We start from the raw sequence: 16,992 nt of genomic DNA, 5'->3' as shown, positions 1-16,992 counted from the left end.
TAATGCTTCTTGAGCAGAAAGATCTTGACAGAACTGTTAAAGTTAAATGCTGTCATTCCCAAAGTTAGATCTAGTCAAGCATGCTGTAGTAAATTGCCAGCTAGTTTAGAAATAAATCTTATATTGATTTTGAATAACTATGTATAGAGAAATCTAGCCAGTTATATATACCTGTAGTAATAAATAATTTGTCCTTAAATTGACATCTCCATTTAGTAGCTAAACTAAAACATTCAGTTCTTCATTATCAAATGTTTGTTCTATAAAACACGCCTAGATTTAATATGCCTGGCTTTCACTTTTCAAAATAAACAGGTAGACATTCTTTTATAAAAGTTAAAAGTAGTTTCTTAAAGCAAATATGTTGATTATAAGTAAGATATAATGGGGACAACCACTAGATAGCTCTCATTTTCTTTCTGTCTCTGTCAAACACACACACACACACACACTTCTCTCATGAGATAAGATACTCACAGGGCTTATTAAAATTACGAGTAGCATAATATATATACTATATTATGCCAGCATAGTATGCCAGACTGAGTTTAAGGCCTTGTGGGCAACTAAAATGTGTGTGCTTAAGGAGTCAAATTGTGAATCTTATTACATTTGTTGTGATCATTTAAGCTAACAGTGGTATTTCTCTTTGGCAAATAACAAAATGTAGTTAGTGCTAATGATAGTCTTGTGCTGATAATCTTAGGTCATGATGTTGTTTGTGTTTACATTTTACCTTTAAGAGACAGGCTAAAAAGCGTTAAGCAGTGTACTGTCTGGTTTTGTATGTTAACTTGACACAGGCTGGAGTTATCACAGAGAAGGGAGTTTCAGATGGGGAAGTGCCTCCATGAGACCCAGCTGTGGGGCATTTTCTCAATTAGTGATCAAGCAGGGAGGGCCCCTTGTGGGTGGTGCCATCCCTGGGCTGGAAGTCTTGGGTTCTATAAGAGAGCAGGCTGAGCAAGCCAGGGGAAGCAAGCCAGTAAGTAACATCCCTCCATGGCCTCTGCATCAGCTCCTGCTTCCTGACCTGCTTGAGTTCCAGTCCTGACTTCCTTTGTGATGAACGGCAATGTGGAAGTAAGCTAAATAAACCCATTCCTCCCCAACTTGCTTCTTGGTCATGATGTTTGTGCAGGAATAGAAACCCTGACTAAGACAAGCAGCTTTTGTAGGTTTGTCCAGCTAGCTAGGAAGTGTGAGGTTTGAGAATCTGAATCTTCTCAGTTTCCAGATACGTGTGGAAAACACCTCTGTGTTCTGTAGTATTTTTGCTATTCCCCTCTGAATAATGTGATGAGGAATTACAGGCAAAGAAATGAATAAAAATTATTCTTAGGTATTTTCACCTGATTGTAGGTTTGTTTTGTTGTTCTGCTCTTAAGTGAATCTGCCTACTGTCTATTCTTACCATGCTGTGTTGTTGCCTTAACTGTCTAAAACTGAAGACCAACAATTCTGTTCTATCTGTATTTTACTTGATACACAACATATTTTTTCTTTTTCCAACTTCACTTTTTACCGTTTAAAAAAAGGTTTACTTTTTATTCCCGTGTATGTTTGTGTCCGCTTATGTGTACTATGTGCATACATGTGTGTACAGATACCAGAGAGACTACCAGAGTTAAGGCAGCTGTGAACTTCTTTCTGCTGGTGCTGGGAACTGAACCCAACTCTTCTCCAAGAGCAGTGTGTACTCCTAAGCACTGAGGCATTTTTTTTTCAGCCCTGAACACATGGTTTTTAACAGAATTTTTAAAAATATGGAAAATAGTTTAGAATAAGATAATACTTGAGTATAGAGTGGGAAAATATAGAATAATATAACATGTTCTGTAATTGGTTGTAAGCTTATAAACAAGCAAACAAACAAACAAACATCTTTTACATACCACATTCAATTGACTCATTCACCTATCCTTCCAGAACAGTGAATAATACTTGAAACCATCTGTAGCCATTAAAGGTCAATATTTTTACAACTTCAAAAAATGAAAAGATCTTCTATAATGCTATATTTAATTCTTTACAGTTATATATACTATAAAGGATGTAGGTTCTGGATTCAAAGAATGTAGATCAAATCTGGCATCTACTGCAAATTCTTTCCATTTTCTTTTGATATAGAATACTTTGTAGAATAGATTTAAGTGGTGTATCTTTCTCTTCACTTTTCCAAACTGCCTACTTTTTTGCACTGAATGTACTTTTTTGGGTACTACATGACAAAAGAAGTTTCAGATTCCAGATAAACCCTTCAAGATAAACTTTACAAGCCACTTTTTTTTCCTGCTGTACTCAAATAACTATGTTCAGCTCAGTATTAATGCTGTAAACATCAGGATGAGCTTAGATCTAAATTTACTTTCATGATAAAGCCACAATACTGGACTTGGTTAAGTGAATATGCAGGTACTTAAGTAGAAATGGTCTGACTTAGTCTTAGATTTGTTTCTGAAACGTTTATGGAGGCTTTTTGATGAATGAGACATTGTACTGAGCCCTGAAGATACTATTCTTGGCCTGAGAGAACTTGTACAAGCTTGAAGCGTGATGGACATACTTAACTCCCTCCTCTGCAGTTATTCATTCTTGGTCATCATTGTTTACTTGGTCTTTTCATATTTCTGTTTGCTTTCATAGTTCTGTCTTCTTCCACTTCCCGACTTTCCTTTTTAAACAGTGTAGACTACACAATAAATACAGTCATTATCTTAGAAAATATTTCATTCCTACACTCTTTTGTGTTTAAATCTGAAGAGTCCCATTTATCATCTTCTACGGGATTCTTATCCACGAGTGGATATTGCTGGAGGGAGTTCATCATTCCTTCTTACTTGTTTGTAAATGTTAGGTAGCAGTCCACTCTAGACATTTTTGCAAAACCAAAAAGGAGGAAACCAGAACAAAGATAGTGTATTCTAATGACTTAATTTAGAATATTTCTATAGCACATTTAGTTATACCCAGCCACTAAATTTGCTTGGCACTTTATTGAGGAAATCTATCTGGCAAATGAAAACTCCTCTATCTCTGCAAATTTGTATCTTCCAACCTTCTTTTTTAGAGGAACACTTTTCTAGAGGAAGAATTTTTTTGTTTCTACCAGTAACTAATTTCTTTCCATAAACGCTATATAAGACAACTTCTCATTTGTTGAAGGACTTTCTTTATATAGCTCCATTAAAATATATTCTTCATCCCCTTTTATCTCCTCGGTCACCCATAATTGAGTTTCTGACATTTCGAAGTGCTCTTGTCATAGGTATCACTTACTTGTATATTGTTAAGTCTAAGAGTCCTTATTTTTCCTTATTTTTTTCAACTTGTAAATAACATTCAACCTTTGTCATCACTGGATGTATTTGAAATACTTGTTTTGGATTTCATGATAACTAATTTTCTTACTATTTCATTGGCCATTTGTTTTAAAGATTTATCTACACATTCCTTTACTCAGTATCTAATTGTTAAAATTGCAAAAAAACTCTATTTTTTATTTATTCCTCATGTTTATGTGTGTTCTTTCCTTAACTATTGGTACCTACCCTCATAGCTCTGAGAACTATTAATATAATGTTAACACCAGGTTTATACTAACTACTTTGACTTCTCCCCTGAGTTTTAGACCTATGTATTTTATTATGTATTTAGCACCTGCTTATAGATGCCCTATGTGTTTCCCTCATTAACTTCTCACTATTCTTTGCCATAACCCAATTTTTAAAAGCTGAAGTCTGAGTTTTTCTTAATTGATAGCTTCTTCTGCTTCTTTTTTCAAACCCATCTCTGGAGTTGTTTTCTTATCTGAGACTTGGAGCTTTCTAGAGTTTCCTCCCTGTGATCTTATTTTTAAATATTGTTATTACATTTATTTATGTTTGTGTTGTATGCATGGACACACATGGGCCATGGACTGTGTAATACAAATCAGAGGATGACTTGCAGGACACAGTTTCCTCCTTTTGCTCTGTGGGTCCTCGGCATTAAACTCAGCTTGGCAGCAAGTGTCCATACCCCATCTCTCAGCCTTCTGACAATTGCTTTCTTTCTTTGTTTTGTTTTTTGCTAGTGGTACTAGACCCTCCTGAATGTTAGGCAACACTTTGCAACTCTAACACTTCTAGCACTAATCCTGTGGTTTTCTTAAGAGCAAATATAATTCTTTGAAAGAATTTGCCTAAATTCCTAAGATGACCCAGCTTTCTGAATTTTTGTACATTTTAATTATTATATCATTTCACATCCCTTTAGTTGTATTTCCTCTTTTGTTCTTTGTATTTCTAATACCAGTAAACAGACATTTATTCTGTTTGTTTTTAAGTAACTGAATTATAAACTTTCCATTGTCTGAATATGCTAGTTGTTCTCCACATGAGTTTTGTTTTATGTCCAATTAGATCTTGTATTCTGAAGGTTGTGAAAGGCCATGATTTGATGATACATATTCTTCCTCTTTTCAGTGGTAGGTTGTTGAGTACGTTATAAAATGATAATCATGGTACCAGAACCATCTACTGCTTTATGACTTCAGTTTTATTTTTTAGGATAGTATACTAGAAGAACAGTTACGAATGCATCTTCATTGTTGTTTGACACTTTGTGATTTCTGGGAGCCAAATATTTCAGTTGTCACCATTTTATGGGAGTATTATTGTAAGAACCTGGTAAGTAAACAGAATATGCATATGAAAATTCTAACATAACAAAAGAAATGATGAAAGCATGAAGTAACCAGATTCTAATAAACTGATTATAAAAGTTTGAAATTAATAATATTTGACAAGCATTTTATGATTTAATGAGAAATATGAATTTTTTAAGTACTAATTTTTGTTTGGGGTAGGATGTTGGTTACAAGTATTTTATCTTTCATAGACGTCTGTAGGAAACTGGCATATGGAATTTGGTGTTTTCTCTTTTGAATGGGTAAGCAAAGTAACATGAAGTATATGATCATACCAATTATCAATCTTTATTTATAAATTAAATGAAATTTAAACTTGAGCATGTAAAATTTTTTAGATTTTTATTTATGTATATGGGTATTTTCTCTGCATATATATTCATGCACCATGTGTGGACAGTGTCTTCAGAGGCCGGAAGAGACCATCAGATCCTCTGTAACTAGAGTTGGAGATGGTGTAAGTCACCATGTGGTTCCTGGGAATTGAACTTGGGTCTTTTGGAAGATCAGACAGTACTCTTTTAACTCCTGGGCCATCTCTCCAGCGCCCCTCACTTATTATAATATCATAATGCTTGTGCTTTGATACAATTAATATTCATTGTTGTTCACAATAAGAATCTTAGTACCTGAATAGTCTTTAAGCTAGTTGATAGCTATATACATTATATACATACTGGTAAGGAAAAAACTAAAATACCATGTAACACAGGGCAGAGTTTTTTTATCCTTCCATGTGAACATAGAAGACTGTACTCTTTTAACTTGACCTTTGAGTCTTTCTAGTCCCAGAAGGGTCTGAGCTGAAGGTGCAGTATAAACAGATTCATGAAGATCTCAGAGGGCATTGCTCATTCCTCTTGTAGTACTTCTGAAGGGAATAGAATGACTTGGAGAGATGGTACATGAGTCTCTTAAACTGCTAACCTGAAGGGCTAAGAATTGAATTGTAGTTTATTCAGAAAATATTAGAAACATCCAATGTGACATCAAATTTGTTTGACAATGTCATTTATGTAAATAAATGGGCTACTAGTGAATTAATAGTAATGTACACAAATAATGTGGCTAAAAGAAATTGGATTCAGAAAGGAGAGGAAGAATTAGGAAAATAAAAAGTTTGAAGGCATTTAAAAACCTCAGTTACTTTTGTGAGTAAGAAGAACAGGTTTAGGATGTTTGAATTTTGGGATAGATAGATAACTTCTTAGTTGAGATAGGAAATGGCAATGGAAAGTATTCCAGCAAATACCAAATTTTATTTGTACCTAGAGCAAATATTTTTCGTATTAAATTAGAAAATTTTGTGTGAAATATATTGAATAGGATGGTTGGAGAAATGACAAGAGTTTGAAACAAAATGTATCTAAGGTTAGTCAGGAGTATTCTGTCACAGAAGGCTTGGGAAATAATTAACAGAATGTCATAATCCAATTTTAAGTAACTTCACTGCCCAGAGAATGAAAATTCTAACATAACAAAAGAAATGATGAAAGGATGAAGTAACCAAATTCTAATAAACTGATTTATTAGGAAGTGCTACAATTTTATAAAATCATCATCTTCTATGTTTAAGGAAATGGAACATCTAAACAGTGGACATTAGTGTTTATTAAAACAAATCTGAAGAATCTGTTGGGAATCACTGATTGCTGGTAGATTGGCCAGCAATCTGATCAACCTTCATATCAAAGAAAGTGTGTGTCTTTTCATGAAATGCAGTGGGAGCTATTCAGTACTACTAGTGATAAGTTCCAGACAAAACCTTTAATAGGGTCAAGCTGTCTTTCCTGATATCATAGGTATCAAACAATGCTAAGTGAAGGTGTGAGAATAAAGCAGAACGCACTGCATGTGTGTGAAATGGTCAGAGAACAAAAGCAATGAAATAAAAAAAGAATGTTAAATGATCTTAAAGGGATACAAACATGAGAAATTGTACAACTAATGACTATATATATATTATATTGTAATATATATATCTTATATATATTACATATATTACATATACATACTAATATATATAAAATATATATATGCTTGGTTGACACTTGGGCATGCATATTCATTGTAGCACTATTTGCAGTCCTCAAGTTAGGAAATCAGGTACGAATGTCCATAAGAAGAAAGATGAATGGATTCTTTCCTTTTGTGGCCATTGCTAGAGTAGCAGCTACCAGATGAAATTCATTCTCTTTGACCTTACCAAAGCAAGAATTGTAAAAGCATTCTAGTGTATCTCTTTACATTAAGGGAAAGATGTCTTTCGCATTCTGCAAAAACCTGAGACAGAAGCTCAGTTTTTAGTCTGTTCCCATCTGAAATGTTGGTGAAATTCAGGTCATTCAAGCATTCTATAAAGATAAGCATTTTGGCAAAATAGACTTCTTTACAGGAGAACTCTGCCATCTTCATTGGACCTGGTACATAGGAAGATACTAATGACACAGATGTTTATGAAGGGACTTGCATCAGCAAAGTGCTCATCACCAGGCTAAAAATAAGCAAAGATGTAGGTATAATGTTATTGAGCACTGTGTAAAGATTATCTTTGTATTACTCAAATTCTGATTTCTCTGTCCCCCATCTCTGATTGCAGTCTGGACATGGCATTGTAATGCTTATTCTAAGAATCATACTCAAAGTTGTATAAACCCATTTATTCTCTGATTTGTCAATAAAAGCTGATCAGCCAATGACTGAGCAGGGAAGAGAATAAGACTGGACTTGGATCCTAGTGGAAAGGGGGCAGGCAGGGGACAGAGAGAGTTAGGGGGGGTGCACAGAACATTCAGCCAAGTCCTGGAGACACCATGGGAACACACCTGGAGCAGGGAGAGCCAGACCAATACTAAAATGCAAGTATCTCAGCGATTTTGTCTGGAAGGTAGCCATATCAGCTCAGAGGATTAGAATATTATCAGATATTAAGATGTAAAGCTTATTAAATAAATCTTATAGTCTCTCATTTATTTGAGAGCTAGTCAGTATAAAGAAAAAATTGCACATTTAAAGTTGAACTAACACAAAGACATTTAAAAACTCCTTGAATAGAAACCCAAATCAAGGAAACCATGTTGAAAAGAAAAAATAAACAATTCAGAAGATGCAAGAATAATCTTATATACACCTTTTATGAAAAATGACATATGAAAAAGCTGGATAAAGGAATTTGATATATATACACAATGAAGTTTACTCAACTATAAGGAGCAACATTTTTATAATTTGGAAGTGCCATTATCGTAGATGAAAAGAAGCTAGGCTTAGACAAACGCCTCCTATGTTCCGTCATAAATAGAATCTAAATTTATCTAAAACAAGGTATCAAGGCCAAGCATGGTGACAAATGCCTTTAATCCCAGCACTTGAAGTGAAGGCAATCAGTCTTTGTGAGTTTGAGGACAGCCTGGTCTATATAGTGAGTTCTAGGGCAGCAGGGCTACATAGAGAAACCCTGTAGAAAATCAAAACAAAACAAAAAGAAAAAAACAAAAAACAAGGCATCAGATTAAAAGGAAATCTTAGGGATAACAAAAGTGACTAGTCAGAATGAGCCGTAAAGGGAACTGAGTATGTGGTCAGAACACCCGTATGGTGGATTAAATGAGAAATAAATTTAATATTCTCAGTCATTCAGTTATTAGTATCCCAGTTGGTGACTGTTTAGATAGGGTTAGAGGGTAGGGTCTTGCTGGAGGAAGTTTGTTGCTAGAGACAAAGACAAGCACCATCCTCAGTTTTCTATAATTCCTTCTTGTGATTCAAGCTTCTAGTGCTCGGCAGCTCCAGCCACCTTGCTCGCTTTTCACACATCTCTGCCGTGGTAGATGCCTATCCTGTAGAACCTTAAGCCAAGTAAGACTTTACTTCCACAAGTTGACTAGTGTTTGTCATAGTGATAAAATTGTAACCAATACAACATGCTGTGCATGTATAAAAAGGTCATAATGAAGCCCATTGTTTTGTATAATGAAGATCTACATTAAGTGTTTATCCAAAAAATTAAGTTATATAACCAAAACATTGAGAAACATGGGAAAAATAGATTTTAAGGGACATAGCTTCATTGGACAAATCACCTGGTAAAAACACATTTTGGGGAAAATACAAAATTTAAAGACCCCCTCATGTTCTCTGTTTTTATGTAATTAAAAAAATTCTGAGGTATATGATGTATTTATAAAAAGATAAAGAGATATAAGATATCTTCTGTGGGGGTGTGGCAAGGTGTAGGGAAGGGGATGTCTCAGTGGGCCCATGCTGAGACATCCCTTCCCCCTGAGGGACCAGCCACACAGCGGTATAGTATAGAATAGAGTTTATTCAGGGTGTGGGGAAGGAAGTTAAGAGGATAGTAGTGGCAGAGAAAGGCACAGAGGGAGAGAGTAGAGAAGTAGAGGCAGGCCATGGAGAGAGGGTGAAAGGAGCGGGGGAGCGGGGAGGGAAGAGCCCAAGAGGGCAGGAGAGAAGCAAGAGGGGAGCAAGAGGCAAGAGAGAGAGGAGGGGGCAAGCAGCCCCTTTTATAGTGGGTCAGGCCTATCTGGCTGTTGCCAGGTAACTAACTGTGGGGTGGAGTTGAGACAGAATGCTAACAGTAAATGTGATAATTAAAATCTAATAAAATATATTTATAATTACAACAGGTCAAACTTTTATGAGCTAATTGGTGTTTGCAGCTTTCATTTTATTTACTAGGAAACTTGTACGTCTAAAAGCTATGTTGTGTTTTTGTTTGTTTTTCATTTAGAATAGCTCCTTCAGTATTTCCTGGCTTCCTTTGAAAGGTCTTACTAATATTATCAAGTCACCACTGTCGATGCTTACACTGGTGAGGAACTGCTGTTGTGATAAACAAGACCCTGACCTGTATAAATCCAGCAGCAGTTACATCATTTTTCTCTGCATTCTGGCAAAAGTTGTTAAGAAAGCAATGAAAAACAGTGGCCCTCATCCTTGGAAACAGGTTAAAGGAAGGTACGTGCTGTATAGTGTCTTTTTGTCATGAGTATTCACCAGTATTCACCAGTATATTTGGAACTGTAAATATATATATATATATATATTTGTTTGTTTGGGTTTTTTTGTTGTTGTTGTTTTGTTTTTCAAGACAGGGTTTCTCTGTGTAGCCCTGGCTGTCCTGGAACTCACTCTGTAGACCAAGCTGGCCTTGAACTCAGAGATCCATCTGTCTCTGCCTCCCAAGTGCTGGGATTAAAGGCGTGCGCCACCACTGCCCAGCACAACTATTTATATTTTTAAGTTAACTTATGATTGGAGTCTTTGCACATGTCAAGTGTATTCCCTAACCTAGGATGCCAATTTTTTTGTCTTACCAATATGTTCCAAAGAGGAACAATATTCATATTTATAAGTTAGAGGGTTCTAGTTCCTTATTCATCTAATTATCACTGAAATACCAGAGTATTAGGAACAGTTTTGGCTATAATTAACTGTAATATAGAATCCTTTGCTCTAGATAATTAAAAGTGATAGAGTTTTAGTTTTTAATTTTTAAAAATCTTTTTATGGTACATTGGTAACTATTAGGTTCATGTTTGATTTTTTTAAAAAATATTTTTATTATTTTACTGTCATTTATTTATGTGTACATGTATGTATCTCTATATATGTACATATGCCTGAGGTTAGGGGCATCCATTCAAGCTGGAATAACAAGCAGTTGTAAGCTGCTGATGTGGGTGCTGGGAATTGAACTCTGGTCCTCTGTAAGAACAATATATTTTCTTAACCTCTGAGCCATCTTTCCAGCCTCAGTAAGGTTTTGTTTTGTTGATGATGCTGTTTTGGGTTTTTTTGAGAAAGGGTTTCTTAGTGTAGCCCACAGCTGTACTAGAACTTGCTCTGTAGACCAGGCTTGCCTGGAACTCATAGAAATCCATGTGCCTCTGCTTCCACCACCCAGCCATTGTTTAAACTTTTTGTGTTCTTTGCATCCAGATAGTTCAATGTTGCTTCCTTAAATGAGACTTGACCAAGAACCTAGTAGAACCAAGTAGCTCTAATGGGGACTATGCCTACTTTTTATTCTAGTTTGTTGTTCTCTCTCTCTCTCTCTCTCTCTCTCTCTCTCTCTCTCTCTCTCTGTGTGTGTGTGTGTGTGTGTGTGTTCATATTCTCTATTTTTGAGTTTTTCTTTTTTAATGGATATAATCTATTTTCAATTTCCATGGAAACCCTCCATTTAATCCTTTATCATGCAGTATATACTACTATCTAGTACTTGCTTGTTTTGTTTGGTAAGAACTTTTGGGGGAGAAAATATTCTTGTTTCTGACATAAAGTTTTCAAAAAATGTTTAATGAGCTGGGTGTGGTAATATGCCCCTCTAGCATGTGGTAAGTAAGCCAAGAGAATTGTTATCTCAAGATCATCCTTAGCTACATAGAGAGGCCAGGACCAGCTAGACTGGATGAAAGATGTCTCAAACATAAATACTTCTATGAAAAGCCTAATACCTTAATTCTACTAATTAAGAAAATTATTGTAACAAACCTGATAACATTAATAAGCCAATACTATATATTGACCACTGCAGTGATGATAATAGGGGAGAAAGAGAATTAAACAGGTATTTACTTTGTAGAGCATATTAATTCCTATATAGTTCCATTGTACATGAACATTCAATCTCTTGTATACTTTAATTATTTATGTTCGAACAACCAAGTATAGAAACTATAAAACTTAGCAATCTATGAGTAAGAAGTCAAGACGAATTGCTTTCCAATTGCTTTCTATGTCTCTGAATGTTGAGAGAAATATACATGAGCTGTTAGGCGCAAAGCTGTTAGGCGCAAAGCTGTTAGGCTTTGATGAGTAATTAAATTTCTTAATGGTTGGCTTAGATATTTGAGCTCATACACTTTTTCTTTACAACTAAGTAAAAATTACCTAGCTCTTTGATTTGTACTAAGGTAAAAAATAAACCTGTTTTTTCTGAAGGGTAGATAGGAAAATATTGAAGAAAAGTTACAAAAAGTTGTTTAGTTAATATTACTGTAAGAGCACTTAAAATTGTATTTAAAAGAGTTTTCTGATGTTGTGGCAAATACCTGAGGTAACCAATTTTTAAATAGGGAAGGTTTGTTTTGGCTCTTGGTTTTAGTGTTTCAGTCCACAGTCCATTAACTCGGTTGTTTTGGTTGAGGCATCACATTCTCTTGAGAACACATCACAGAGCAACAACCACTTACCTTGCTGTTAGGAAACAGAAATAAAACATGATGGGAGGTTGGTGTCTCAGTGCCCTAGTGCTACTTGGCCTATAAATGCCACTACCTCCCAGTGTACTTTACTAGTGAACAAAACTCAGACATTTGTGGACAGTTTGAGATTCGAGCTATAACATATATTGTCTTATTGTCAAGAAGTAAGGAAAATGATGGAAATTCAAAGACAAAAGCTAAGTGCCATAGGAAAAGAGCATTTCTACCATCTTTGAGAAAAGCTCCTGAATGCCATGACTCAACCATAATGGTTTGCCTTGTCAGTGGGCAATGGGAAGGAGAAATAGTGACAAGGCAGCATCAGTAAGTGAAGAGTTAACATTTGACCCAAGGAAATGGCCCAGTGGATAAAGAATAGGAATTAGAATTTCTGTCATCTGTGTAAACTTTAGGTAGATGCAGAGACTGACACAGTCTTAGCCCTAGAGGTACATGAAGTGGATCCTTGGAGCAAGCTGGTTAACTAGACTAGCTGAAAAGATAAACTCGATGTTCAGTGAGAAGTACTGTCTCAAAGTGGGATGCAACTGAGGAAGATCCTGATGCTAACCTTAGGCCTGTATATGTATGTGTACAGAATGACTTTCTACACAAGTGCTCACATGCAGGTACACATGCATGCACCACACACACACACACACACACACACACACACACACACAAATTTAGCTGAAACTTTATAATAACACTGTGTCACAAATATTGGAGGAAAATATCTTTAAATGATAGATTTTAGTTAATGAAATAATCTTATTAATTTTCATGTTTTGTAGAATATATTCTAAGTTTCATCAAAAAAGGATGGAAGAACTAACTGAAGTTGGCCTACAGAACTTTTTCATCCTTTTTCTACTTTTAGCAGCTGTTGCAGAGATAGAAGATGTAGCAAGTCATGTTTTAGACCTCCTTCGTTTCCTCAGGCCTGCCTCCATGTCAGCGCATGGAGCCCTTGTTTGGAAGGGTCAGATGGCATTTCTCTTGATGTATGCCCAGAAAAACTTGGACATTGGTGTTTGGGCTGAAAAACTGTCATGTGAGTTTCAAGAGAAAGCAAAGGAATTCTTGGTATCTAAGAATGAAGAAATGGTACAGAGACATACTCTATGGACACTGCTTTGCATCTATATTGATGGTGTTCAAGAAGTATTTGAGACCAGCTGTTGCTTGCATCCTTCTCATGAGCATCTTCTCAATGATGGATTTAGCATGTTACTGCGAGCCTGTCGAGAATCTGAACTTAGGACAGTGCTGAGCTTTCTACAAGCTGTTCTGGCCAGAATCAGGTATGTTTTCTCACAAAGTGGTGATAAGCTTCACTTTTGACTTATGTAGTCCAAATGTAGAAGAGTTTGTTTTACTGCTACACTGGCATAAACCATTAGTTTTTCAAACACTAGAAAGTTTTTATGCAGACACAGATAACAAAAGTGAACTGAGAGCAGCCTGGTGCGATTCTGGAGCCCTGCACTTAGACCTTCTTTCTGTGTTAACTCTCTGTAAAGTGTTAATTACCAAAAGAGGCAACTTAGTCTGAGGAAGACCATGAGTTCAAATTTGATACGGCTTTTTTAGAAGTCTATAGAATATTGTTCCCATAAGGAAGTATGGGCTATTATGAACTATTTTATTTTAATTTGATATTTTTTATTATCTCGTGTACGTGTGTGTATGTGTGTGTGTGTGTAATGCATGAATGTGGGTGGGTATACACATCTTATGGCAAATATAGGAGATCACAGCACAACTTTCCATCCTTCCGCTGTAGAATCTCAGGAATCAAATTCAGGTTTGCACAGTAAAGGCTTTTAGCTGCTAGCCATCTCTCCACCTCCCACACTGTACAATTTTTTTTAAAAATGTCTTTAAGTTGTAGCTGAAAGATTATTTGTAATCTGCACTGCCTCAGATGTTTCCTTCTGACTCTGTATATTCTGAAATTAATGTATTATATAAACAGAAATCACTTATACAAGATATCTTTTTAGGTCTGCTCAAATTGTACAGATATGTTAATTTACAGATCCCAAATTAATGATGGATAAAAACTGTACTTATAGTTTGCATTTAGATTATCTTGTAAGTTTTGCTTTTCAAGTATGTATTCTCAGTAAGTTAAATTTATTTCTCTGTAGTCACTGTTGGTAAAAAGTTGCCTATCACTTGTATGTAGAAATAGGGTTTTATGGGCTGAATAGAAGGCTAGAGACACCTAAAGCCCAGCTCCAAAAGCTCTCATACCCTCTTCTGGGCATCTCAGGTACCTGCACTCGTGTGTAGATATCCCCACACAAATAAACATAATATATATAATCTTATTGGAGATTGTGTCTGTAGATAATGTAGAAACTGCCTTCATAATATTTATTACATTAAAAGGCTTAATTTACAGAATTTCAAAATTTATGCAATATCTGTATATTCCTTAATTTTCTTTCTCCTGACTTATGTTTTTAATCCTCACTAGTTTTCATATGTATGTGCATATGTGCACATACATACCTAGAAGTTTTCATCAGTTTTTCATTTGCTTCTCCAAGACTATTTAAGCAAGAATGTTAAAAAATTCTCAAGTGTTTTGGTGTGTGAATAGACAGATGAGTAAATTAATAACCAATTTCATAAGAAAAAATCCTTTAATTATGGATCTTTGAATAAAAATGTTTTTGGGGTCACAGACTATATCATCAGATTTTGTATTATCTAACAAAGACTAGTTTCATTTTATTTATTTTAAATAAATAGTGAGTAGCATTTCCCTGTGCTTTCTAGCTTAGCTAGAAATTTCTTTCTCATTTTAGTTTTGGTTTGTCTAAATATGTTTGTTTAATGTAAAGACAAGAAAGTGGGTGCACTCTTCTGAACTGTTGTGGTAATTAGGAACTAACATCACAAGGCAAGGAAGAGTTTGCATCTTGAGAAGAGTTAGTCATAGAAAGTAGCATAATCAGTTTTCTTTTTCTGCTCTTCTGTTGAAGATGGCCAAGTACCTGTTAAACTGAAGTAATTTTATTTTGAATAGATTTATGGGGGATGGGTTGATTTCAGGTGGTTAAGATGGAGTCTTGTCTGGCCTGACCTCAAACTCATAATATTCTTGAGGCTGGCCTAGAATTCATGATTTTATACTTCTAACTCCTATGTTCCAAGTACTGGGATGGCAGGGTGGCCTGGCTTTACATACTTTTTAGCAAAGATCTATAACCTGTACTCTAGTAGTTTTCTTTTTTATTGTTAATATTACTTTTGTGTTGTGAATATAGTTGGGAAAATGTGTTGAGTCTCATCTTCATGCTCTAGGTAAGTGGTTCTCAACTAGGAATGAGTATGTTCTTCAGGAGATAATTTTAGTTGTTACAACTAGGAAGATGCCACTTGCATTTGGTAGGTTAGACCATGCTACAACAGTTCACCTGGTCGCTCCCACAGCAGAGCTCAGCCATCCCGAGGCAGAGGAGCACTGCTTTAGTTCTGACTCCTGAGCACTGTTCAGATGTTCTCTGCTAGTTCTACATCTAAAGTGTTTTTCAACTGTCTTTAGAAACCTCCTTTTTCCTTTGCTTACTATTTTCTGGGCAACTTTTTATGTTGATATGTGAATTCATACCTTCTTACTTTTAAAGATTACTTAGTGTTTCATTACACAGATGTATCAAGCTTTATTTGCCCTGTTCCTAATAATGAAATTTATATTATTACCATGCAGTATTTTTTATTTATTTATTTTATTTATTTATTTATTAGATATTTTCTTTATTTCCATGTCATATGCTATCTTCTTTCCCAGTTTCCCCATGCAAAAAGGAATAAAACAAAAAAACAAAACAAAACAGAACAAAATAACCCTATTCTCCCCCCGCCCCTCGCTCAACAACCCACTCTCTCTGGCTTCCTGTCCCTGGCATTCCCCTACACTGGAGCATAAAACCTTAACAGGACCAAGGGCCTCTCCTCCCATTGATGACTGACTTATCAGACCACATTTTATTTAACATTTTTATATATGCATGCATTTGTTTACTTATTTGAAGTATATCTGCATATTAATTTCTAAGAATGAGTTGCTGTATGTTTTAGATATGGATGGGTACTATTGAGCTTTCTTCATTTTCATTTTTAGATCAGTGATAAATAACTTAGGAAATGAATTCTAAGCTAGAAATAAAGCACTGAGTTTAGTGGAAACTTCACTGAAGAGAAACAGCTTACTTTGAAGCTTGGATAAAATTTTTAGGGAGTAAAACTATTTTAAGTGATTTTTTATTTTTCTCTATTTCTATGTATCCACTTATATTTGTTTGAGTCTCCTTATGAAACTTGTTTTGATAATTCTGTAAAAAAAGTACAGTAAATGTACTGGAGAGCTGTCTTAGTTAAGAGGACTTGTTCTTGGAGAGGATCTGGATTCATTCTTAGTACCCGCATGACAGCATCCCAACCACCTGTAACTACCGGTCCAGGTGATTAGATCTTCTCTTCTGATTGACGTGGACCCGAGGCACACAAATGCTGTGCAGCCTGTATGCAGGCAAAACTTTTATACAGAAAATAAAAATAAAGTAGCCTTAAAAAAGCAAACTAATAATGAGGAATAGAAGATTTATTTCTATATTTTTTAAAGATTTACAGTTTACAAATATTGTCTTTATTAATTCTTCCATTTTTATTTATAGATGAAAATGCAATTATAGATGTTTTGTCCCATTAAATTTCAGAATCAAGACTGGTTCTTGCACTGTACTAGCTGCCTTTTTATGCTGTACTCCCTACTCATATGGCCAAACTAATGGCATCACTTCTGTATTGCTTAGCAATGGCAAGTACTTTCATGAGTAAAATCTGTGCATTGTATAAAAGTGTGCTATTATTATTGTTTGGGTACACCTGAATGAGTCTTTTCTGTTTTGCTACTGAATAAAGAATAGTTGTTTATTGGAGGCATTTGGTCATCTTATTTTAGTAATTTTTCAGTTTATAAATCAGTAAAATGAATGGGGAAATGTGGAGATGACAATTTTTTTTAAAATTTTATTTATTCTTTTTTTTTTTTTTTTT

At 35.2% G+C, this 16,992-nt stretch overlaps 1 protein-coding gene across 2 annotated transcripts in view; it reads left to right on the top strand.

Annotated features, from left to right (window-relative positions):
- Positions 1–16,992, top strand: part of Mms22l (MMS22 like, DNA repair protein) — a 116,785-nt gene that overhangs the window by 31,305 nt on the left and 68,488 nt on the right. For both annotated transcript variants that reach the window (XM_031366489.1, XM_031366488.1), the window contains 3 exons: positions 4,551–4,670; positions 9,441–9,667; positions 12,714–13,223. In XM_031366489.1, coding sequence (XP_031222349.1) covers positions 4,551–4,670; positions 9,441–9,667; positions 12,714–13,223 — 857 coding nt within the window. The remainder of the gene's footprint in view (positions 1–4,550; positions 4,671–9,440; positions 9,668–12,713; positions 13,224–16,992) is intronic.

Source organism: Mastomys coucha, unplaced genomic scaffold, assembly GCF_008632895.1.
Source record: "Mastomys coucha isolate ucsf_1 unplaced genomic scaffold, UCSF_Mcou_1 pScaffold14, whole genome shotgun sequence".
NCBI classification, from domain to species: Eukaryota; Metazoa; Chordata; class Mammalia; order Rodentia; family Muridae; genus Mastomys; species Mastomys coucha.
The sequence above is the reverse complement of the archived record's forward strand: the minus strand, read 5'-3'. Positions and strand labels throughout refer to the sequence as shown.